At 38.0% G+C, this 25,995-nt stretch overlaps 1 protein-coding gene across 2 annotated transcripts in view; it reads left to right on the top strand.

Moving 5' to 3' along the window:
• Window positions 1-945: 945 nt before the first annotated feature.
• ENOX1 (ecto-NOX disulfide-thiol exchanger 1) overlaps window positions 946-25,995 on the top strand; it is a 112,269-nt gene continuing 87,219 nt past the window's right edge. For both annotated transcript variants that reach the window (XM_053455476.1, XM_053455475.1), the window contains exons 1-3: window positions 946-1,304; window positions 5,393-5,530; window positions 6,038-6,175. In XM_053455476.1, coding sequence (XP_053311451.1) covers window positions 5,440-5,530; window positions 6,038-6,175 — 229 coding nt within the window. In that variant the 5' untranslated portion in view covers window positions 946-1,304; window positions 5,393-5,439. The remainder of the gene's footprint in view (window positions 1,305-5,392; window positions 5,531-6,037; window positions 6,176-25,995) is intronic.

Here is a 25,995-nt window from a genome sequence, read left to right as displayed (position 1 = left end):
GTCAAATGATTAGTTTGTGTTAACGCAAGGATTAATTTAAAATCATTTCATTGTATTTTCCTGCAACCAGTGGGCCAGATACTATCCTTTGTAGTTTGTGTATAGCCTCACGTATCCTGAAAATTCATTTGTTTTATTGAATTACACCAGTGATTTAACAGCAGAGCTAATTAAAAAGAAACAACTCTGAATTGCCTGGGTTCAGATTTATGTATTAATGCCCTAATCCCTATTTTCAGCAATGTCTGATCTGATCTTAAACCCATTAAGGGTATGGGCTTTGTCGGGAAGGGGTTAATCTTTGGTTGGATTGCAGTTAACGTCCTTCGTCCTTTGAGTACAATCCATCCCAGGTTGCCCCTTAAGGAACCGGGTTGTCATGTTGGCTGAAAAGCCTACTTTTTTTGCAAATGCTTTCTGTAGTGTGTTAAACAAATAAACATTAGAAGAGCTGACATTTTGTTTCTTGCGAGGCTTGAAAAGAGCACAGAGACATTCAAGAAGCTTTTTTTTTTTTAATTTCCATAGTAACAACCAATCAGTGTCTGTGTTTGTCTCATGTGACATTTTAGTGTTCCCTAGCAAAACATATGAATAAGAAAGAATTTTACATCATTAAATGCTTATTTCTAGGCAGGGTTTACGAAGTCAGACATTGTAGGAATGGTGTTTCTAATGTGGAATTTAGTGCATTGTGTAGAGTAAGTGGAACAGTAAACTTCACAAGATTCAGTTTGTTGCATGTATGTATTCATACACACATACGTTGCCGTACAAACATACCTTAAGTTATTTATCTATTTACTAACTACCTAGTTAGGGCTTTTTTATGACATTGGTTACTAAACAACTTCCTTAAATGCCCCAGGACATATATATGTCCCCAGCCTCATTAGCAACACCTTAGTTTAAAATGTAACACATATTCTCTCTGTGACCTTTTAAATACATATGTTAAGTGGTGATTTGCTGCTGGTTTACACTGGTCACAATCTGTTTTGTAGTTTCTTGAAATGAGCTCCCCTCAGAATGCCTTAAGCTGGGTATATTTACTCAAATATGTAACTGATTTACCAGGGCATCTTAATGACACCACACCTGGCCGGTTCAAAGCTGTAACTCCTCCAGGCTTCTTCACTTCCAAGATCAGCTTTACATTAACCAGGAGTACCGTGTGTTTAGCCACTGACGGACTAAACCTAGGAGCATACTGCTGGCTTGTGATTTGTTCCCTGTTTTTAATTGACTCTTGGATATAGTGAATCAAAGAATTATCCTTATTCTAGACTCCGAACACAGAATCCGTAAGTACTGTATCTGAGGGGGAGCACGTGGGTGTCCACATTTTTCACACTTACTGTCCTACTTTTTGTATTTGAAATCATTGAAAAATCAAGTTTAATAGCATATTGTTGTTATTATTATTACTTTTGAACTCTAGATGTTAGGTGATAACAGTGGAATGGCAAAGCTTTAGGATTTTCTTTGGAGCGTAGTTAATGTATCTTCCCAGGAAGTAGATGTACAAGATGTAACCTTTGTGGTTCGTATATAGTTGTAATGTTTTAAATTATCATAAATACACACTTTAAAATTTAAAATATACATACATTTTTATCCATCAGTGACACCAGTCCAATTTTAAATCCACTCTTATCTTCTTAAAGTAGATGATTGGTAGTTTAACACTTGAATTAAGGGTAATTCAGTACGTAGTCAATCAATCTTCTGTCAAACATCAGCCAGTTTAATATATTCTAATATCACATCTGATTTTTAGAAAAGACATGCAGCACTCAGAAACCTTTTGTACACGGCGTATGGTATATAAGAGATATCTCTATGAGCGCTGGTATGAATTAATAAAAAATTACTAATGCAATGTAAAATAATACTAAGTTATTAGACATTCCATTTTAACGATATGCTTTTGAGAGTATCAACCTCCCTTTTATCAAGTCAAAAGGAAAACTAACCGCAAAACATGTAAGTAAGACATGGGCAGCAGGACAGGGATTAGGGAGAATGATAGACTGGTGCAGGTCACAGCAGTTTAAGGTTGTTGTAAATGTGTTTCGCCAGAGAAGAATTTGGAGGGGTAGAAGGGGTCATGGAATTTGGAGGGGTAGAAGGGGTCATGGTGATTGTTAAAACAAAAAACTCATACATATATTTTTGTACAAATAAACAAAGTGAAGGCTGTTGAGAATACAGAATTTGGAACATTTCAAGGAAATGTCATATGAAGTTCTGGTTATATGACAGGAATCCCATGTCACATATTTAATCCTGTGCTTTTTTGAAGGTCCCTCTGGGCGAAGTCATGGCCAACACCACGTTCATGCTTAGGCTCAATTTCTGTCCAGTTTCTCCAATGAAACATCCTGTTTCACATTTATTGCACTCATCACATTAATAACATTGTCTGATGTACATGTGCAGGGGAGGGCTGGCACCTTGTGGGCTGAGGGGGCAAGTAAAGCCAAGTAGCCCCATTGGCCCCTTGCCCCCCAACATAAGCAGTGGCACACATATGTACACACTCATGCTCACACACATGCATACACATATTTCACTAACATACACTTACTTATACTCACTAATACAAACTTATACACTCATGCTAACAGTACCTCACACCCCCTCTCACACCATGTATACATACACATTCATGCTCACACACTTGCACACTCGGCTAACACACACCCCCTCTCACGCAATTACACACACACATCCATAGTAACACAAAAACACTAACTCATACACACCCATGCTAACACACCAACACTTTCATGGCAGGGACACGTAACCCCGCTGCTTTCCCGCCTCCCCTTGCCAGGCCAAAATTGTTCACAAAGGGCTAAATTTCTTTACAATTATCTATATTTTGGACAGAGATCATCTGTAAACCACTAAGAGGAAAAGTAGTTTTTAGTTGCATTTTATAAAATACCTGGAATAAATAATTAAGTGAGTTTGTCAGACTTTCATTATGCTCTCTCTAATAATAACATATCTATATGACACATAGCAACTAGACGCAGCGATGACAAGACACACAAAACAGAATCATTGCAGCACGACACAGAAGCAACTTTGCCATTACTCTATTTTGTGATCACATTATTCCATATCTAAACAGCTAATGCAAAGGGACCAAGATTGATGCAAAACAATTTGCTAAATTAATGTTAAGGGATGGATGTTAGCACAAATCATATGAGGTCGTTTTACTATACCTCTGGCACATAGCTAGATAAATCGTCTGTGATGTGTACGCGGCAGCACTTTTGTGTGATTATGCGGTACCTTTGCTATTAAGAGTTAATGGTAAAATGTTTCCTAGCTGGGTAGTATTCAGAATTTTAATAATTTAAAATTTATAAAACATTTCGTATAGAGGTACATATTTTATTCAGAGAAAAGTCAGGGAGCAACTGGGCCCAATTAATTTAAATGTAGTAAAATCTGAAAAAAGATCATTATATTGGTACCAGGTCCGGGCTGGCGATGAGGAGGTGGCCCTGGCAGTTTAAGGCCGCCGGCCGCCAGATGCCATTAGTGTGTCAGACGTTCCTTTTTATGCTCAAGTAGCATGCAGCCAGGCATATCCAGCTAGCAGCCACACACACACTGCTGCCCTGGTTCTGCCACTGGCAATCGAGGGAGTGTGGGGCAGCCCACCAGGTATTTACCTGATGTGCCAACTGGCCAGTCTGGGGCTGATTAATAATATAATTGTTTTACATATAGTGCACACCTGGCTGTAATAAATGGCCCATGATTATTGATCTGTATTCAGAGTCCCAGAGTGAGACTTCGAATACTCTTACACAATTATGCATTATACATGTCCAGCTCAGCTCTTCTTGACGGAGAGGATTGTGCTATATAATAATAATCAGTGATGTAAGGGAGCTGAAACTTCAACTCTCCTGCAAACTCTCCTTTTGTTAAAAATATACCTTATTAGTCATATAGTACAATAAGGATATTGCATAGTATAATATAGTGTTTTTAACTACAAAAAAAAATTGCATGCATGTATTTTCTTGACTGTATGTTTTCTCTGGTATTTGCTTATGTGTATTCAAAAACATGTTCATACCAATCAGTTTGTTAAAAATATTAATGCTATCCATAGTAAAGTAAATATATACTCTCTGGGACACTTCTCATATGAATTAAAATATAGTGCAGCGACTGATATTCAGATAAATGTATTCAGCTGGCAGACAAGAGCTGGTTAATTTATAACTTCTGGAACACCCCTGCTGAGAGCTGTAATAGGATGTATACATATTAATGCAATCTGTGTCTGTAACCTACTATCTTTGAAGGATTTCTCGCAGAGTATATCACCTTTATCAATAAAGGCATTTATTCTGTAAAAAATGTACAGTGCCTTCACTGCCAGTATGATTGCGACATGAATTCTGTCCTGCAATGGAAATAATGCGTCGTACAACAGAACTAATTAATGTAAAGAGAAACATTACGTGAAATAACAGATAAGGCTTTGCTTATAGGGGCTTTCAGTACATAGGATTATATAAAGAAAACGTCATCGTTTTTTACATATCTACCAGAAATCGAATTCCATTAATTTCTACATTTACCGCAGGGATAATGAGACTCCAATAGACACATTTGATTTGATCCTAAGTAATTAGTGCTGAACCTTTTTATATAAAAATATGAAATTGCAATAGTATGATGCTTGTAAAGTAATTTTCTTGGAAGTGTAAATCATAGTGTTATGATGAGCACATTCGCTGTTCCTTGACCTGTATGTTGTACAGTGCCGTCCCTCTGTTATACACAGTGACACAGTTTGTATTTAATTGTGCTGTATGTGGCTTCTTTTAAAGTAACATTTCTCTGATTTTTGCCCATCGGTGATCCAGACAGTGTGATGGGTTAGAGTCGTGCTCAATTCACATAGATCCACAGAACAGGTGCTTGATCTGTGCATAACTACTTGAGTGTGAGTGAATGAATATATTGCATATGAGTAACTCAGGCTTGAGATTCTGAGCTGGTGGGGTCAGCTGGAGCTGCAACCAGGTTCTCACATGAAAAAGGAGAAAGGATGAGGGTGCACGAGACAGTTTGTCAAATTAAACTGTATAAACATATGTATTGCTTCTAGAAAACAAGTTCCCAAAGGAAAAGCAATGAATGAGCTTTTTTTAAATCTTATTTTGCCAAAATAGGCATATTTGAAACCTGTACAGTTGCAGACAGAAAATAATTTGTGAAATCTTGCAAGTCTTTTTATGTTCTGTTTTGTGAGGGTTTTTTTTTCATCTTATTGCAAACCTCATTTGCTTAATTTATGAGCAACAGAGCCTTTAATAAATGATTTTCATTTTCTTTTTTTTATATTTAGAGCTTAATGAATTGCTGGTGGACCCTTCAATTAACAAAAAGGTTTTCATGTCGCAAAATGATAACACAATAAGAAACGTATCGGTAGTTGAAAGCTCTGAGCGGCGACAGAAGGAACCAATAAAAGCAATGGCTACAGGTATGAGCTGAAAACAAGCAACAATTTCCAGGCAAGCAAACCGTTCACCTGACTCTCATAGGGTGAAATAACCAGTAAATGGCTTCTAATATGTCAACCTGCATCCTTGCAGCTATGGTATGACTACAAATCTTATTATTCTCATCCAGCATAAATCTGGTTGCAGAGAAAAATGACTATAGTCCTCTTTTGTGTTTAAGCCCAGCTTTTAATAAATCACTGAGTAGAATGTCTGCTTAATATATATACCTCGGTGGTGATGGCGTAGCCGATTTATTGTTTTAGTGCCACTGGAGTGCTATATAATTTGAATGGCAGTACTTAGTTTAGAGATTTGATGCTAAAAATGTGTGTCTTTTACTGTGCACGCTATCAACATCTGAACTAAAGCCCAATTCTAATCGTCCTAACACGAATGAATCACTCTGTGGATTTGCCAATAATATTTGCTTTTTTTTTTTTGCCTCTAGTAAGAACCTTTAGTAACAGTTGTGTGTTATTCTGCAGCAGCTGACGCACTGGGAAGTATAGCTATCGATGCTTCACACCTCACCATGTCAGTCACAGATCCAACAGCTTGGGCAACCGCTATGAATAACCTCGGAATGGTCCCCGTGGGGCTTGCTGGACAGCAGCTTGTGTCAGGTGGGTGTTTGGGCGAAGGCAGCGGTTGTCCCCATGTATGTTGAAAAACACATTTCATTTGGTTATATAATGTGACAATTTATTTTTGTTGTTTATTCGTTATTTCTTTCCACTTCGTGTCTTCTGCAGCATAATAATTATAGAGAAAATACGTGTACGTGTGTCAGCCTCAATTCTTCTGGGGTATGAAGTGATGAAAAGCATTCTATATCCCTTGACTTGTTGAGAGAAAACTCCCAGTTATTGGGAACGGAGAGTGTGGGAAAATTGATTAGCCTGTTTATACGCATTTCCATGCACGCTGACACCCTCTGCCAGAATCTGAGTTGTTGCGTTTCTGTGTGTTTGAGTGGAAGAACATACCGCTAACAAGGGATTCAAATAAACCTCATACTTTGGAAACTGAATGTCAGCCATTTCTCCTTTTAATTAACAATTATTTTGTGCTCCTAAACTATGCATATTAGCTCATTTTCTACATGACTTATTGAGAAAATTACGTTCAGAAATATGTGGATGTATATTTTGACTTAATATTTTATAATACGTGAGAGGAAAGCGGTGAGAGAAAAGTCTATTTTACATGAAGATGTCATTAAGTGGCTTAGTGTTACGAATTAAATTGAGTCTCTGGGGAGAAAATGTTCTGTCCTTGAATAGGCAAACTCTTTGTCAGATATCTATCTATCTATCTATCTATCTATCTATCTATCTATCTATGTATCTATCTATGTATCTACCTTTTGACCTATCAGAAGAAACATCATCAAACATCTTAGCTCAATGACCTTGTGTAGCTTGGCGAATGGTGGCCCCAAGGTGTTTTTGCTTGGTCCCCACTTGGAAATTTTCACAAACGCGTATGTAACTGCACTAGACCATTGTGAGTTAGTGTCAAAGAGAAACATATATCTACTGCATATCATCATATATCTACTGCACCGACTTACAATACTGTCTTGGAGGAGACGTATCTGGGGACAGCATGATTAAAGGTGAATGTTTATCTTACAGCAGGTAGAGCACATCATTTATTTGATATATATATATGTAAAATCAGTTAAAATAGTATGCATATCTTGTAATAACTTCACTAAGACAAAAGACCAGATAAGTATTCTACAACAATGTAGTTTGTTCTGTTTCCTCCATTTACTCCTGTATATAAAGAATAAATCTACCCATTTGTTGCATTTTCATATCAGTTTATCCATGGCCAAACTGGGCATGTGCAATTATGGGAGAGAATATGGTTTGGTACCCCTTCAAGTCACCTCTTTAAGGCGGCCATTCATTTTGCCTAAATCGTAGGGCAGATAAAATATGTAAACAGTACTCTGCATATTCTGGCATAGGCTCATTAGTGAAAGGTTCGGAGGGTAACAGCTCTTGCGCCTCTTTGCTTGGGGTGATTCCCTTCTTGGCAGTTGGCTTTAAACATAGTTCCGTTTATCTTTATAGTTACAATATAGATAAATATAAATCTTAAGCTATTCATCTATTTAGTAATAGAAGTATATGTCAAAAACAGAACAAAAAAAAACTAAACAAATAGCTAAATCTACAGATGAGCCAAAACAACAGGTTGTTTCATCAAAATCCAGCTACATGTATTTCCAAAATAAGCAGGATTAAAATGTGGCTGTCTCTATTCGGTTCAGTTGCTGTGATGTAATGTACTAAATATGTAAGTTTTATTGGCTTAGTTTGAAGCTAATAAATCTGCTTTGGCCACAGTTTACCTCATCATGAGATTGGTCTCACGTTGTACCTCATTCCATTGTCTTCTGCAATCGAAATCATTTTCACGTTCAAATGAATTTTAAGCCTCTTCGTGCCATCCACATGTTACTCATTATTTTCCTACCCTCTTCCGCACCATATATCGGATAATTCAATATAGCCTTGGGAATCTCGCAGATCTGATTTAACTATCTTGTAACATTGCTTATTATCTTTCCCCACGGTAGAGTTTTGCTAGTTTGCTATATTGATGGACATTTAGATTTGGCAAGATCCCAGGGACATTCAGTTGAGGAGGGGTGCTCCAAAAATAATTTCTAGTTATATGGGAAGTTTTGAAAGTAAAACACATAGCATGGTTTGTGGAGTGTGAATGTGTAATAAAAATATAGGGCCAATACAAACTTCGCTACAGAATGTGAATGCCCCTCTAGCTGGGCGTTCCTGATAAATTGCATGTGCAACACAACATAGTATGGAGCATATGAAGAATCAGGGCAGGTTTAAACACAGGGAAAAAGAAAAAATGTCGGTGCGCTAAGCTAGCCAAAGCCCCAATCATACAAATGTGTAATACGAGGCCTACCAAACAGGTGTAAGCATGCTGCAAGAAACAGTGTATTGGCTGTACAATGTATACAAAAAACAAAAACTGTCTGCGCTTCTTACCCTAATAAAGTTGGCAACAAATATATATATATTTTATATATTTGTTGCCAACTTTATTAGGGTAAGAAGCACAGACAGTTTTTGTTTTTTGTATACAGGTTTAAACACAGCCCTGCTTAAATTCATTAAGTCGGAGTTGTCTTTGGTCAGTGTGGATAAAAATACTTATCCATTGCATTTCCTAAACATTAATTCATCTTTATCATAGGCAACACACATAAGTAAACACACATACATTATGTCACTATAACCAACTGAAATGATGGTTCACTTTCTGTGCAGCATTGGACGTTTCATAGTATGTGAATGAACGCTACTTCACATTAGTAAATATGGGCAAGTAGAGGGAAGCAGGCACAAACTGAACAAGCTAAGAAATTGAATGTCAGAAATCACGACTCGAGCATCTGTATTGTGATTAATGCATTTTTGGGCAAAAGTCATATTGCAGATGCAGAATTTAATCATATTCATAAACCTGTACAATGTTTTTATAACAGGAGACAGTGGAGATGAATGATGTTGATAAACATTGTATCTGAGCCGTATACACACCGTTCACCAAAAGCGTTTCTATTACCCAAAAATACTGCCAATTTCTATTTTTCATTGCAGATACAATCTTGTACACCTTCCTCGTTGAGGAAAAATAATACATTCAGTTTTTCCTCAGAGACATTAATGTGTCACTTTTTCTACAAATTTTGGTTGCCTGGAGTTAGAATAAGATTAATTGATGTACATTTCCAAATAAAACCCCAGACCTATTTCCAAAAGTTAAATATAATGTCAACGGAAAAAAAAATAGAAACCGTACACTGCCTGATAGTAACTGCTTGTTCACCGTAAGATTGATGCTCACAGAAATAAAAATGTATGTTTAATGCTTAATGTAATGCTACGCCAAGGAAAACTAATATGAAATCTTAAATACAACACAGATATATACATATATCAAACAACTAAAATCAGAAACAGTACCTCATATTAAAACCCTTGTTCCAACCAGATTTTAGCTGACCTTGACAGACTCTTGATTTATTACACCTAGAGTGACCAAAACAGCCGTCTTCTCCAGGACACATGTACATTTCATGTATTGGTGACCAGTAAAGTGTTGACTTGCATTATGAGGGATGTGTAAACTCAAGGGAAATAGTTATACTTATACTTGGCTACAGCCTCTTTTTGCCCAAGTTTTCCTTCTCCTCACCCAGTTCCTTCCCACTAATGGCCATCTACAGCCTCTCAGAAGAGGGGGAGCTCGGTTAGCTTACACTTGGGTTCCCAGGTGTGCTTATGTAGTAGATCTCCCTGTAGGACCCAGCATCCTTGGTAAATATGAGCAAAGAAGGCTGTGAAAGATTATCTTTATTGTTTAACCCTTTAATCTTTTCTTCAAAAATATACACAAACATACACAACACAGGTTTACTAAAAAAGAAATGAAATATATGTGAAAAAAAATTTAATATATGTGTGGCACAATTACCGTATTGGCTCGCATATAGGCCGCCCCCGTATATAGGCCGCACCCTAAAAGTTTGGTGCTTTTTTAAAGAAAAAAGCACCAAAAAAACATGCTGTGTCCTCCCCCCCGAGATATGCTGCCACTCTGTCCCCCCCCCGAGATATGCTGCCACTTTGTCCTCCCTCCCCCGAGATACGCTGCCACTCTGTCCTCCCCCCCGAGATACGCTGTCACTCTGTCCCCCCCCGAGATATGCTGCCACTCTGTCCTCCCCCCCCGAGATACGCTGCCACTCTGTCCTCACCCCCCCCGAGATACGCTGCCACTCTGTCCTCCCCCCCGAGATACGCTGCCACTCTGTCCTCCCCCCCGAGATATGCTGCCACTCTTCCCCCCCCCGAGATACGCTGCCACTCTGTCCCCCCCCGAGATACGCTGCCACTCTGTCCTCCCCCCCCTCCGAGATACGCTGCCACTCTGTCCTCCCCCCCTCCGAGATACGCTGCCACTCTGCCCCCCCGACTTACGAGAGCAGACTCCCGGGTGTCTTGCGGAGCCGGAGGGGGACATCTATGCAAATCGCGTATACAACTCCCGGTGCCGGCACTCAGCGGAAGTGCCGGAACCGGAAGTTGTATACGCGTATTGCGTAGATGTCTTCCGCCAGTCCCGCAAGACACCCGGGAGTCTTCTCTGGTAAGTCGGGGGGGGGGGGTCGGTGTAAAATGTATCGTGCGGACGCTTAGACAACCTCCCGTGCCGGCACCCCCCCCGTGAGATGTGCTGGCAGGGGAGGCTGTCTGAGCGTATCGGGGAGTAGGATGCAGGTCCCCTGCACCGCTGCGGGGGATCTGTATCCTAACCCCGCTGCCTGCCCGGCGCCCGGGACTGCTTGTCCCGGGTGTCGGGCGCTAGACCCCGAATATAGGCCGCACCCCCACTTTAAAGACTTAAAGTGGGGGGAAAAAGTGCGGCCTATATTCGGGCCAATACGGTATTTGCGATCTTTTAGTCAACACTGTGCTCTACCTCCCTTTGGCAAGATAACAGTTCTGAGTCTTCTCCTGTAACACCTGATGAGGTTGGAGAATACATGGGAAGGGATCTGAGAACATTCCTCCATGCAGAATCTCTCCAGATCCTTCAAATTCCGGCATTGACGATGGTGGACTCTACTCTTCAGTTCACCCTACAGGGTTTCTATGGGGTACAAGTCAGGGGACTAGGATGGCCATGGTAGACTTTGTGGTCAGTAAATAATTTTGGTGTTGATTTAGATGTATGTTTTGGATCATTGTCCTACTGGAAGATCCAATCCCAACCCATTTTCAGCTTTCTGACAGAGGCAGTCTGGAGTCCATGATACCATGTATCATGTAATTTTTAACAAAATTAGTGGAATAGAGCTATATATATATATATATATATATATATATATATATATATATATATATATATATATAAAGCACTTTGTGAGTAAATATATATATATATATATATGTATGCAGCAACTGAGCACAAATACATGCAATAAATCTTTTCTTTTGTAATATATTTTGTTACCTATAACATATGCTGAAATCTATTTTTAGTTTCTATAGGGCCACACTTATATTCATGTAAAACGTGCATTCCCTTTTAGCAGTGTATAATGAAGGCAGCAATATAGCTACTATAACAGAGGCTTTTAAAAGTCTTACCCATCTAGAAAAACAAGAGGGTATTCCGCTCCCAAGGCACTTGTCTGTATCAGGGTATATCAGAGTTTTAAATCAAGCTGGACTAAAAAAATCTTGTCACAGATGGCCTCTATTTGAATATATATTAAATGACTTAATATGCTTCATTTTACTATCCCTTTTATATCAGTTCCAGCAATATTTTATGGTAATTTTTCTGTCATATCGCATTAAATTAACATATTATATTAAAATCGCAATTTCTACTTAAAGAGAAAACTATGACGATTGCCACTGCCTGAAAAATTTGCAGATATACATTGCATCTGCCCCACTCAACTAACAGGGGGGCAAGATCAGCCGAAGGCTCGGTTTCCAGGGGCGCTTGCAATGGAACTGTGCCCTGGGCTGATTTGATTTAAAATGAATGTGCCACTGTGTCTTGTTTGTGTTTAATTCCATTTAATTCCACTCTTGGTTATTTCTGTTAAGGATTTATTTTGCTGTACCTTGGTGAAAGTGTGTTGGATTGGAATGAACAAAGCACGTTGGGCACATTTCCCTTGAAATGTGGATTCTGTTGTTGGGAATTTCCCGAGAATGTTGTCCCGGAGGTCGCTCCATATAGGGGCAGGGAGGGCAAACCTGAGTTTGGGGAGAAAAGGTGGAAAGTGGGTTTAATCGTGTTCCATTCCTCCACCCAGAAATCAGAGAAATGCCCTGGGGGACTGCTAATCTGATGTGATACCTGGAGCTTTCCTATCATACCCAGGGGGTTTCAACACTGGGCATTAATCTCGACTGATTCTCCAGCTACATAGCAGTTATGCGAATCGAATGCATTCATCCAACCTAAACCTCACAGATTAGCTGGAATCAGGTGTGGATAATGTTAGTGATATCTACACATTTATTTCCAGAAACTTTGATGCTACAGACCCTCAGAACATAGAGCAGTACATGACATTGACATTCTTCTCATGGAAATCTCAGAATAAAAGCTGAATCTTCCCCATTCATAAGAATGGCCTCTGCAGTATAGCCAGCTGAAGCAATGCATCTCACCTTAAAAGAAATCTGCTTGGGTTTTCTAAACATATTCCCAAAAGGGCCATTTCTGTAACGTGCAAAAATGGGGTTATTGCTGCTACAAGCTATTTATTTGGTTATTAACTTTACTACACACAAAAAACCCTACATTAGTACTTTAGTAGCCTTTAACTTTTACTTAGAATTCGCTACACATTTTTGTTTGATCTGCTAATCTTGTGTAAACACTACACTCTTTTTTCAAATTTATGATTGTTACCTCTTTATTGCTTCAAAAATCTTTATAAAAGGATGTATATCCTGCTAAATATTTTTTCACAGCCAGTAATGAAAAAGTAATGTTAACTTTGAAAAGATACCAATTCAGTTAAATACGGATGTTGACCGAACAAGCAGCAGTTTAAACATTAAGGTTCTTTAAGCTGCTGACGATACTTGCCTTGGTGCATTAGTACTGCACTGAGCACATACTTGGATATAATTGTTTTTTGGGTAGTTGGGTTTGTCTGGCATACTTACCGTTTCTTTGTCGTTGTATCCTGTTCCGTTGTTATTACTGCTGGAAGTTTAATAATAAGGGTCTCTCACAAGGTTTAGGTGACTCTCCCTCAATATCACTTATGCTATTTTCAGTAACTTAAAACAAGCTTTCATTAATCCTAGTCTACCGACGGTGTTCATTAGATAATAACATTTGGTAGACCTATGGCTACGTAATATGGAGATTGGGATTTCGCTTAATTTTGGATAATTGAATGTACGTTTAAAAATAGTTATAAGTTATGATTTATGACATTTTGTATTGTATTGAAGAAAATCCTCATCTATTAAGCCTCTCCAATATCTTCTTTTACCCTGATCTCTATGATATGATAAGTACGTGGGAGGCACTGATGAACACTTTTGAAAGGCTTTTTGTACGTCCATTAAATGGCATAGTCAGATGCCCTTGTGGATGTATCAGTGCATCTAATACAAATTACATCTGATCTGTTCTTCATCAAGGGGATTTCGTCGCATCTAGCAGTCCCTCCCAAGAACCAATTAGTGGCCGGCACGGATGACCAATCACAGCAATCGAGTGACCGTTAAGACAGTTGTTCCATACCCTTTACCCCCTTTCTCGCTCCCCCTGATGCCCCAAACATGTCAGAGACAGAAATCTCCCCACTTATTGCAACTCCTGGTATCCTGGAATTTACTCTTCATAGTCTGGGACATCGCACAGTGCATACTGCATACTTACAGAATTGTGTGCATGTGCAGTAGGGCTGCCAATTTGATTGACACTCCCAAGCTCCTCCCCCAGTGTCCCCATTCCCCAGGGGGTAGAAGTTGGGAGGTGTGGCATCTGCTTAGGGACCGCTATTTCCATGCTATAAAGCTATTATTGACTGAGTGGTGTAACCCTTTTTATTTGATTTTCTTTATTTAGACATTGATACAACAAATATGCCAAACAGGGAAAAGGGTTGAAATAATAGGAAGCACTATTGTCCAAGCCTTACATAATGTCTGCATACAGTCATTTACAAGAGCACTCATCTTTTTATTAGTACATAAATAATTAATGACTCTAATTACTGCAGTGCTGAGTCACTTGGTCCATTTGCAGGCTTTATAAACATGTCGGGAATATACCAGTGTAACTTCAGAATGTTCTTTATTTTTACTGGAACTTTATGATCACATTATTAAAGATACAGGACACAAAAACATCAGTCCCATTAGGGGATTTGCCTTGTGTTCTTGTTGTAAATTACCTGTCCAACTTAATTCCGTCTAGAACAGAGGCACACAGCCTCCAGCTCACCGGTCCAACCTCCTAACTAGCTGGGGACTTCTCTGATATATGCTTCTTATATGAGACGTATTTATTTGGAATGCTAATAAGTAATCTTTGCATTATCCTTAAAAGAAAGGTTTCATTTTACCATTTACAGGAACATATTAATAAATTCACTTACAAATAGAAAATATACATTTGATCTACCGCTTTGAGATTATATTATTATTATGTTTGGAGAACTAGCAATGAATGACTTGTATTATTTTTCAACCATTTCATTCTTTTATAGAAGCACCCAGTGACCTATGCTAACTAGGCCTAGGTCTAGAGCGGCAGGTCCATGGGGGCAGCAGGCAATCAAGCCCCCTGGTGTCTCTCTGCACAATGGGCTGGTTACAAGGGGGAACTTCAATCTATTTACTGTATGGAGGCTGTGCCAGCTATGCACAGCCGCCATAGACTTCAACAAAAGGTGCTGTGTGCCTTTGAGACATTTCATGCTGCTATATGATGTCGTATCCCGGCGTTCTGTTTCGGCGCGCATTGCCTTTTATTGTATGCCGACCTCGGAGAGTGGCGATTGGGGGTGCTGCCCTTGGTCGGACCTAGGACAGGTAAATATATCACTTTAAGCCACATGAAGTATGCCAAGCAACGTATTAAAGATTTCAGTAGGCCAGTGTTATATGAAAACAATGCTCAGCAACTTGTACATTTTAATTAAACATAATATATGCGTTATAGACTCTTAATAGACTTTTCATACCTTCATTTTAACAGAATATTACAATCTACAGTATAAAATAGAAAATAGTATTTTTTATATGCAGTATAAAGTTATACTATTAATATAGTATTAGTTTTTATATACTGTATTCATCCTTTGAACACACTTATTAACTAATCATTTCTGTCTGTGTCTGTTTTTACTCTCTGAAGGTAAAAGACCTAGATCCTGTAGTATAAAGGTTTGCGTGCCCCTACCTGTCTCATTGACATCAAAGTATCCCTATAGATATAGGGATTTATTCACTCAAGGGAGAGTTGTCACGAGAGTTGTGTTTTAGCTCATAGACTTCCCTATACATTATGAATGACCATCCCCAATAAGCTTTTGCTGCAGGAAGAGGTTGGTTGGCCCTCCTATAATGTATTAAATCAGTGAGATTTCTTCCAAGTCTCCTGCCACATTAAATGATGCATTATACAGGGCCAGCTCAGCTCTTCTTACAAGGGAGTTTAATCAAACTGTCCGGAAGCTATATAGTCAGATAAGATGAAAAAAGTGTGAAACTCAAGCAATATATTAAAAAAATATAATATAAGAAATATAACAAAAAATATGTTATATAATAGAAGTTATTCATTTAAAATTATTTGACTTCAATTAACACTTCATAAATTTAAATATGATATCCTCACTCCTCTGCTCTTACAATATACTGTATGTAATTCAAGCAAAATGTGATTCAGTACACGTAAATCTTTTGCAAATTATTAACTGGATACACCAGTGTCTCAAGAAGCACTTTGATTTGCACTAAATAAACCTACCAAAAAATACCTCTAGAAGTTGCACCTCCAGAAATATAGCCGAAAACCTCCTCTGTCACTCGAAATTCACCCCACTGATTGGGGGTGTTGAGGGGGCATTTTTGAGGGGAACCCACGAAAATGTAAAGGGGCCACCGTATGCCATATGCATAATAGTTCAAATGATGGCTGGTGTGTCCCTTTAATATTTTCCTTTAGCTCCTAAGGTTCAATTTCTATCCAGCTATGATACAGTTTTATATATGTTCTGAATTATATATTTTATTTGCAAATGCTAAAATCAAAAACACAGGAAAGTGAAAAGCCTGATTTTCAGTGCCAGTGTAGTGAAAATAACACACAACCATAAAAAGAGAACCCAAAGCTCATTTTTCTATATGAGTAGAGATATGAAGTATGTTACAGCAGCTTTAAACACAATAAGGCCATCTTAATGTATGCTTAGTCCAGTTGCTATTAGTCTCAGCATTAAAATAGAACTTTTTTTGCAGATTGTACTGCTTCAGACCCAGAGCAAGATTAAAAACATGGCTACAGTTGATAAACCTGTATAATGGAGAGCAGAAAGAACTGAAAAGACCAGTTCATCAGCACATTTAAACCCGATAACTGTGTAATGCAAGAAAATACACACATTCTGGGTAATCATCGAGAAGATAACAGATTTATTTATATACATGGGACTCGGGGTGGTCACTGGGTAGAAAATGGTTCAGAAATACGACAACAGAATGGTTTTCAGAAGACGTTTCTTCTTGTGCCTTTTCACAGCGCCTTATACAACTGTCTGTTAAACATGACCAGTCAGCACCAACTGAGATCTCAAGTGTCTATATGGAGTGTTTTCCCGAGATTGCTTAACTTACATGCCCTTTACAAGACTGGCATTTTCCTGGACCTATTGTTCTTTTCATTAACTTTCTTATAGGACCTTGAACGAATAATACCGTATATATATATAATCGAGAGAGAGATTGTTTCCCATTATTTTTGCAGGTGTAACAGTACAATTTTCTACCTCAATCACAATTTTCTACCTTTTAATTTAATTTATATATATATATTGCATGATGATGTCATATGATGGTGGACGTTGTGATATTTACTCTTGGCTAGGCCATCCATATGTTCTTTTTTCTTCATGTCCCGAGTTGGATATTTTCTTCTTGACTTTGAAGTGTATCATTTATTTTTGTCTTCAAATATTTGCCTGGTTTGGCACATGAAGCGAGGTGAGGCGTTCCTCTTGTGTGTTTACTTCAGCTGCTTCTGAAATGCAGATTTTGTACAAAGCCACATGAGAGGTTGTCTTCATACCAGGAATGATTTAAAATTTAAACCTTCAGAATATGCAGCCTACCACCAAGTGCCTCGGGATTATGAAAACATTAACATGTAATAGATCTTTTCCTTGGGAGAAACTGCTTTGTGACATGAATATGAATACCTTTCTTGAAGGCTTCAAAGTAGCCACGGTGGAAGAAACTTCATTGAAGTGGAAAGAAAGTAGAAAAGAAAGTTTGAATGATGGAGGACATGTTTCTGACAAAGCATTTGACTCTGAATAGTAATTGTACCTTCAGGTTAAGTCAAGTGAAACCCCATGCTTTTTATTGATTACATTCTGTAGCTATGCAGTGCGTTTAACCGCCTAAAGCTTCATCAAATCAGGGAATTGAGAGGCTTATATGTTTTTTTTTTTCTCTTTCTATGCTGTGTAATTCAGCAGTTTTGCTAAAAATGTGTAAAAAAAATAATTCATTGTGCAGTCGAATGTCCAAATCCTTTTTAGAAATAAATAATTTATCTTGTAAAAATTTGTTTTGCTGGGAAACATTTATTTGTCATGTGGCAAAAAGCTGTTAGACTATTAGAGTATGTTATTTCACCCCAATTATCCACTAGTTCTTACTTTTGGGTCTAATCACCAAAGGTAGATTTGACAGCAAAGTTTGCAGGTGAGTTGTGGGTTTAAATCACTCCTTTTACTATTCATTATGAAGGACCGATAGCAAAATAACTCTTGTGCCAAAATGCATGCAGAAAAATACTCTGGAATCCATGCAAAATGGTCTCCAATATGCAAATTTTCTAATACAAATATATGACTGGAATTTTAGGCACCAATATGTAGGTTTGATCAGTATTTTGAACTGTATCTATAGTATATGTGTGCGCGTGTATATACGGTATATAATTTGAAGTTGTCTGGTTCTGTTCCAAATCAGCCTTTATATTGTCATCCCGTGATTTGGCTACTGGCTCAGCAGGAAAATTATAGAGAACAAACATTTTAGAAATTATAAAATCATGATAAGAGTCCATCAAAGGGTTTAATCAAACATGATGAAGTGATCAAAGCAGCAGCAGCTGTTCCAGAAATACACATCATCTGAAGAGGTCTGTCCCTGCTTTCTGTAAGAGAGTATCACATTAAACTTATGATCCATATTCTAAAAATTGACAGATAGCACCGACATCCACAGACATAAACCGGTATCTTTTAAAACAACCCATATACTCGTATATCTTGATGTGGTTGATTTCACGGCACAGCTCTGCCAGTATGATTGGGTGCTGCTTTAAGTGGGCAGTTGGCATTATATTCTCTTGCCGATGGGTACAAATTCTAAGAAGAAAAACTAACTACATGACATATTTGAGGCATTTTGTTAAGCTATGTAAGTAAATGTGTTAGAAGTAGGTGTTTCTCTCTTCCTTTGTGTCTCATAATGTCTATATGGGTCCTAAATTCTACAAACGCTTGTGAATCCCTGGTTTAGATTATGACATGGTGAAAAGCTTCAGGTGTGTTCCCTCTTGTACAGCATAAGCTGCCACCACAGTTTCATATTTTATAAAGTATTTCAGTAACAGAAAAGAATGAGGATCCCAATCCAGTTATTATAATGGTAATCCTGCTGTTGATATAGTTGCCCTTTGGACTTCTCCAGGAGCCGTTTGGTTTCTTTAATGCAGACATTCGACTGGTTATAAAAAAAAAAGGCATCAATAGTACAGTTTGAATGCCTTCCTATCACTGTTACTGTAAGGCTTTGCTGTACTGAACGTAAGCCATGTCTTTGCTTCTTTACGCATTCCGTTCACAACATGAAGGAGAACGCCGCTGAAATTCAACAGGCCCTGGGGAAAGAATTTCAGAGAAGTAAATTCGGATGCATAATAGCTAAAAGCAAGGAGGCTTTATATTACTTCAGTCTGTCTTTTGAGATTCACATTAAGGCAATGCTAATCTGTGAATCGCAAATAGCATTGCCCCAGTGTTTTATGTGGGTACAGTAATTGTGTTTTGTAAAATAGATAACACAAAAATAAATAAGTAACATGAAGGGCTTGGAAGTGGAATGAGTTTGCAGGCATAATTCCGGATGCATTTTTGTCGTTCACAGAATTTTGCCTGCTTTGTAACCAGAAATAACAGGGGTTGCAATTTGCAACTAGACCTGCTCAGGCCTTACTGTGATCATATCATCATCCACACCGGTAGTAGGAATGGTCCTCTGTAATTCTAATGGCCCCTATGCAAACCTCCCATGAGCTGCAAATGCTCACCATATAAAGAGAAAAAAATAGCAGGCTGGGAATTATACATCTTGAAAGCTCTGGTTTATTTCCTGACATCTTTCTTCAAGAACTTGAGTTTATGTCTGCTAGCAAGTAAGCATTATTTACTCTTGCATGGCGCCAAAAGTGTTTGTGATATAGTACAATACTCTTGGGTAGATGCCATTCTCAAATTCGCTTGCATGGGCCCAAGCGGCTCCTCTCCAGGACTGATGAAATCTAAAAAAGGTTTGAACAGCTGTATGTAGTCTGCACGGGCTCGTTCATTCTAATCCAGACCTGTGCCCAAAATCGACTTCTAAAACAGAAGAAGGGTAACCCAGGTAAACCATGATTTCAGAATAAAACAAAATTGCATGCCTCTTGTCTTTGTGGACATGGCACATTTGTATTGGCAGTTGTGTATTTTATTTTGCTTGCTGAGATAATTATAGAAATTTTGTTATGCTTCACATGCTTGAATATACTGGGTTCCTTGAGGACACGTGTGGAGAATTTGTGGCGATGTGACTGAAAGTTTACAAGAGGTCTGTTGAATTCCATCTGACACAGAGCGGGCATAATCTGACGATCCCCAGTAAAATAATTTATTGATTCTCACACACAGGTTTTTATTTGCCAACTGAATTTGGGGTTGCTATATATAGCTCCCCTTGGCTGAAATTTTGTTTTTAGATACAATTTATGGTTTACCGCCAAGCTAGTGACGGGTATAATAAATATAAACCTTAAGAGCACAGCTGGTAGATTCTTAAAGAAAAAGGAGGCGGCTCTGTTCACTTTTAATGAGGATTAGTGGATAGGAAGAAAGATTTCTGCTGTCACAGCTACTACTTCAACCTTACTAGATGATCACAAAAATATTAGATTTTAAGGTTTTGGATCTATGGAAGGTTTCTTTAAAATGTAAGAGATGATAGCATGTTTGAAAGGGGGTTAAGACATACCAATGGAAAGAGAGAGCTTGACTAGATAGTTAGGGTTTGTTTAAGGACACTGGAAAGAGAGGGTAAGAGAGGCAATATAGTCAAGTGGGCAGGTAGTGACGTGGATGGACAAAAGGACTAAAGGGGTGATAGGGCTCAAGGAATGTGAGGTTAAGGTATCGTGTAAATAGCAAGAGGAGGATGGTTTGTTTGAAGGTTACTATTTGATTTTCTAAATGATTGCCAAAGTGGGTTAGGAAGGTGGATGTGATTCCCTGCACTTTTGGAGGTGCTTTGTTTGGAGCATCATGAATGATGTAGAAGGAGAAGGGAGTAGTACGCAGCAGCAGGAGAAACCTCATCTAAGCTAGGTTGTGGTTGTACTGTGCAGTGGCAACACCAGGGAAGGAGAAGGTTGGAATTGGGAGGTAGATTCATTTTAGCAGGTAAAAGAGATTTGTGGATCACTTTTAGCTGTAGGAAGGGTGGGTGGTATGGCAAGATTGCAGGTTATGAAGTGGTGGTAAGAGAGATGTGTGTATTTGATAGTAGACAATTCAGAGGTGGGAGAAGACCAGGTGTGTGGGGGAGGTAGCCCAAAGTGAGAGACCAAGGAGATAAGTTAAAGGACAATATTGTACCCACTGTCTATTACTCATTTTTGGATTTTTTTTTTACATTATTTTGAACGGTATATTTATTTACAATGTTCTAAAAACATTCAGTAAATAATTTAAAAATGTTTCAAGTAATAGAATAATTTGTCATACCTTACCAAATATTAAATAACCTGGATGAATGCAAAACATTGATCAGCAACAATCTGGTCCCTTTTTTAAAGAGGGATGTATTTATCTTATTCTAAAGGGAATGTATTGTGCTATGTAACTAGAACATTGTGCTATAAAGATGGGATCAGTGAAAACATTTCAGAAACACCTAATAAAAAGCAAGTCAATGGAAGATATGATTAACTTGGTCCATGCTGTGATTCATAACATATGGGATTAATAAGTGAACAGAACTGTAAATACACATTCATCTTGGAAAAAAAAGACACACAAAGATGTTCAGAAATATGATGCAATAGAATCAATCTGTAAATCACTTGTGGTATGTTATGTTTTATATAAGAGCATAGGACTTTCTTCCCCAAGTGCAAAGGTTGTGAGTTACACATAAACCTTATGGGGTACAATGAGCTATATAAATACCAGATGCACCTAAACATAGAGTTGCACCTAAGCACAGTGAGATATGTGGGAGCATGGGTAGAAATATCCTCTCCCAAAAGATCATTTCCTATCTATTGAGCATAGATGGGAATCAGCAGTTATCAAAAACCCACATAAACTTGTTTTACAACCTCTAGAATGGCTGACACACTGGGAATCTGAAAATGTAATGATTTTGTCTTTATTGTTATTACTTTAACAGTTTGTGTGATTAGGTTTAATATCAAGGAGTTAAAATGGTCAACTACGGGGTCGATTTCTCTTTGCTGTACTCTGTATATAATATATTCTACATAAAACATCTTTCATTCATAATAAGAGTATCCAAAGTTTTAAGTAAAAGATAATAGTAATAGAATTATTAAGTAAGTATTTGTTATTTGGCTTAAGGAAAAGGTTTTCTAATGTCAGTATTACTAGAGGCAGAGTATTGTTGCTCTAGCTGGGAAGTCAGAAGAGAAAGCCTATACGCCATTTCCAGTTGTCTTCCTCGTGATAATGACGCCCTGTGTGCATAGGATCTAATAAAGCGGTTGCGTATGTAGGAAAATGAGTGATTTGCACGGCATAAAAAAATGATTTAATGCAAATATTTGCCTTTTTTATTTGAAGTTGTCAATTTCTAATGTCATGCTCGCTTATGAAAGGAATATATTGACAGACTACTGTTTTAGAAACCCGTTTCTAAAAGAGAAAGATAATTGTGTGTTTGAAACATAGAGTAAAACATAACTGAAATGTCATAGTAAATTCTGAATGATTCAGCTACCTCTTAGCAACAGACAGAGAAGACAAAGGGATGAAGATGATCAAAGAACCATCGTACAGATCAGAAATATATATATATATATATAGTTCATTCTCAGAAGAGAAGGGAATACTAGATGAAATCTACTAATATTCATTTGCCTGTTTTGTGACATGAAATACTGAGATTTAGCCGTTTCTTGGAGGATTTCATAGTGGAAATTGTCATTTTAATTAAACAGTTAAACGTAGAATCAGTCCCAAGTGATTGGGAGCTTAATTTGACAACATTATTAATTACACCGCAGATAAGATTAAGAATACAATCTCTGCTGGCAAGCACAAAGGTAAATTAGGTAGGAAGACAAAGTTTGCAGTGTAGATGCTAATCCACGTGTTCGCTTTTTTTTTTTTTTTACATTACAATGTTCAGGCCTGAGAAATAAATGCAGAAGAAGCCAATTTATTGACGCTTTAGTAAAGAGCACTGAAGGTTGAAGAAAGGTCTTGACCGGAGAGTGCAATTAGCAAGGCGAGACCCGGTCTAGATGTGACCCTGGTTGAACCATTTCTCTAGATGCATCAAGGCAACTGTAAAGCTGTTTGGAAGAGAAAGCTCTTGGCTCAGGAAATGAGATCTGTCTGCCCTATTATTTATATTGTAATTATATTATCCAATCTATTTCTCCACGTCTTTGTATTTTTGGCTTTCGTATAAATCTTCCTTCTGTCAGTTCACTGCTATAACAGTTCAATGTTCTTGGCAGTCATTTTTTTTTTAAATTTTTTTTTAAAGATAGGAGGCCCAGTGATTCCAAAAATGTATTGCAGGCTTTCTGGCAATGAACAAAGGGCAGGTTTAAAAAAAAAAAACAGGAATGCACTGATGATTTATGCCTTTAACAATGGGGATGGTAAGGTTTGCCAAGCTAAATGAAGTAGCTTTTTGGATTTGACATGTTAGAGAAAACATGCCTAGAAAACATGTCTGGAAACGAGCATTCCTGTAAAATACGTGTTAAATCAAGGCAGGAAATAAAGTTGTGTTCATTCGAAAGCTGGGCTTTAAAATGTCAAGTTCTTACCTGCGTTTGCAACCACCTTGAGACCTATTAAAGCAAACCGCTTGGAGATGATGTCATGATATGAGGTCATGAGGCAGCCATGTGGGTACTTTTTTGAAGTATGTGTTGCAAACGAACAGACCTCAATCAATTTCTGCAGCATAGAGGGACTGTACCCAAAAATGACCGGCCTGCTTAAATCTGGATAATCTGGTTATTTTTAAATGAAGAAAGTATATATATTTACTGAAACCACCACTACATTTATTTATTCTGCATTAACAATGTGACTATCTGTGTGCCCTGCTATTTTTATATAGGGTGGCCAGATGTTCATTTTCAGGGGACAGCCCACTGTGATTACTGTTCTTGTTAATAATCTGCCTGTTGAAGTTTCCTCTGAAACCTTCTAAAGGTAAATCATAATTCAGAAAATAATTTGGTCTATAAAATTTTATGCCATTTAAAGTATTTAACACAGTCAATGCTATCAGGAAGGGTTTACATACACGCTGTCTCTCAGTATGAGACATATCAGGCAAAAAAAGTGTCTGTTCATTTATACATCTTTTTAGCAATACCAAACGCTCAAAAAATCCTACTTATTTATAAGTAACTTGTCTGAATTGCATATTTTTAAATAAATTGAAAAAGGTCCCTGGATTCGATTTTAAATCACATACCATCGAAAACACGTAAAAATAATTCCAAGTATAAGACCAATGTCACTACACTTTCTGTAACCCATACTAAAGAGATTGCTCATGTTTTTTTGCACATAAATAATAAAAAAATAAAATAAAGAAAAATACCTCTTGAAGTACTAACCAGTAGGGTAATGTGAATATTGTCTCAACTCAAAACAATCCTTAACAGTTCTTCTTGAAACTTCCGTGTAACACATCCCACAAAACACTGCCTGTAGCATTTTGGTGTTCTTTTGGACGACTACACCATTTATCAACACATAAAACGGGTTCCCGCTTTTTTTTTTTTGGAGACCTCTGGCTACCCAGAGAGGTGTGACATTAAAAGCCTGCCAAATATCGCAGTATGCAATGCAAGCTGGTTGCGTATACGTGTTAAACGGCTTTCCCCATCTCTATCTGACAAGATACCAAAAGCATTGCAGGTGAATTCATGGTGTGTAAAGAAACCAATTTATATATCACAACATTCAGTACGTCTACTGCTCAAAATATATGGGTTTTTCAGGATATCTGATTGTGACCTACTTTCCACCTGCTGATAAATGGAGTGTGGCGGGTTCCAGAGGAAAAGATGTCTGAAGGCTGGCTATGTGTAAGGTCGTGAAAAGTGTGCTTTTGTCCAAGGTCATATCCAAGTGGGTATCTCGAAAAAACAATAAATAAAAATGGAGGAACAATAGAGCTAAAACACATTGTGGGTGGTTGTATATCACCTAGAAAATGTGCCCCGATTACTTTTGTATGTTCTGTAATCCCTGCTTATATTGAAAAGGTTACAGGTTAAAGCTCGGTTAGTTGGTACCTTTATGTGTTAATAGCATCAGCTAGTTCTGTAGGCAAACTTAAATAACTAAATATGTTTGCAATCTGCTTAGAAGCCGTTAAATGCCCCGAAGAGTATGCGGTCTGCTATTCTAGGGACTGCATGAAAAAAGATGGCTTTGGGGAAATGAATTTGGCTTTGGAGTGAAGGTTGCCTATATTATCACACCCGAATCCTTCCCCCAGGGTTTATCAACCACTGCCAGCTACTTGACTTGTCCATTAGCACGCAGTACTGTAAAGCTTAAACCTTCTGGACATGTTCGTTGTAAGGCACTCTGACAGGCATCTCCACGAAGTTGGCATTTTCTTATTATCACTGATTGTATTTCTGGGTAATACTGAAAAGCTTGGCATGTAACTTACAGTACATTCCGCAATGTGTTATTTTTCTGTTTACTTTCAAAAGCTTAACTTGATCTTCTCAGTATCGATTGTGTGATACATTTTCTTTCCTCCTGTTATAATTTAACATGAGAGCTGGGCAATACAATAAAACATTAACTATAACAGTGCAGCTATAAAGCTCTGCGTAATTCCTGTATGGCCACTTGGGAAGACCTTTTGCATTATGGTGTTAAAAGTCCTATTGTTGGTATATGACTTGAGCTGAACATGCCAAGTCAGTTGCCACCTGGCTAAAGTAGCCTTTGGACCCGAGAAAGACCCCAAAATAAAATTTCTCTTTAGCATAACTGCACACAACAAAATCCTGTCCAGATGCTTCTGAACGGGCTCACGATGTAGTCGCCCTGGTTCTGTCTTTGACATTCCTT

This window comes from Spea bombifrons, chromosome 2 (assembly GCF_027358695.1).
Source record: "Spea bombifrons isolate aSpeBom1 chromosome 2, aSpeBom1.2.pri, whole genome shotgun sequence".
Taxonomy (NCBI): domain Eukaryota; kingdom Metazoa; phylum Chordata; class Amphibia; order Anura; family Pelobatidae; genus Spea; species Spea bombifrons.
Note: the sequence above shows the minus strand (reverse complement) of the source record. Positions and strands in the feature narration are given on the sequence as shown.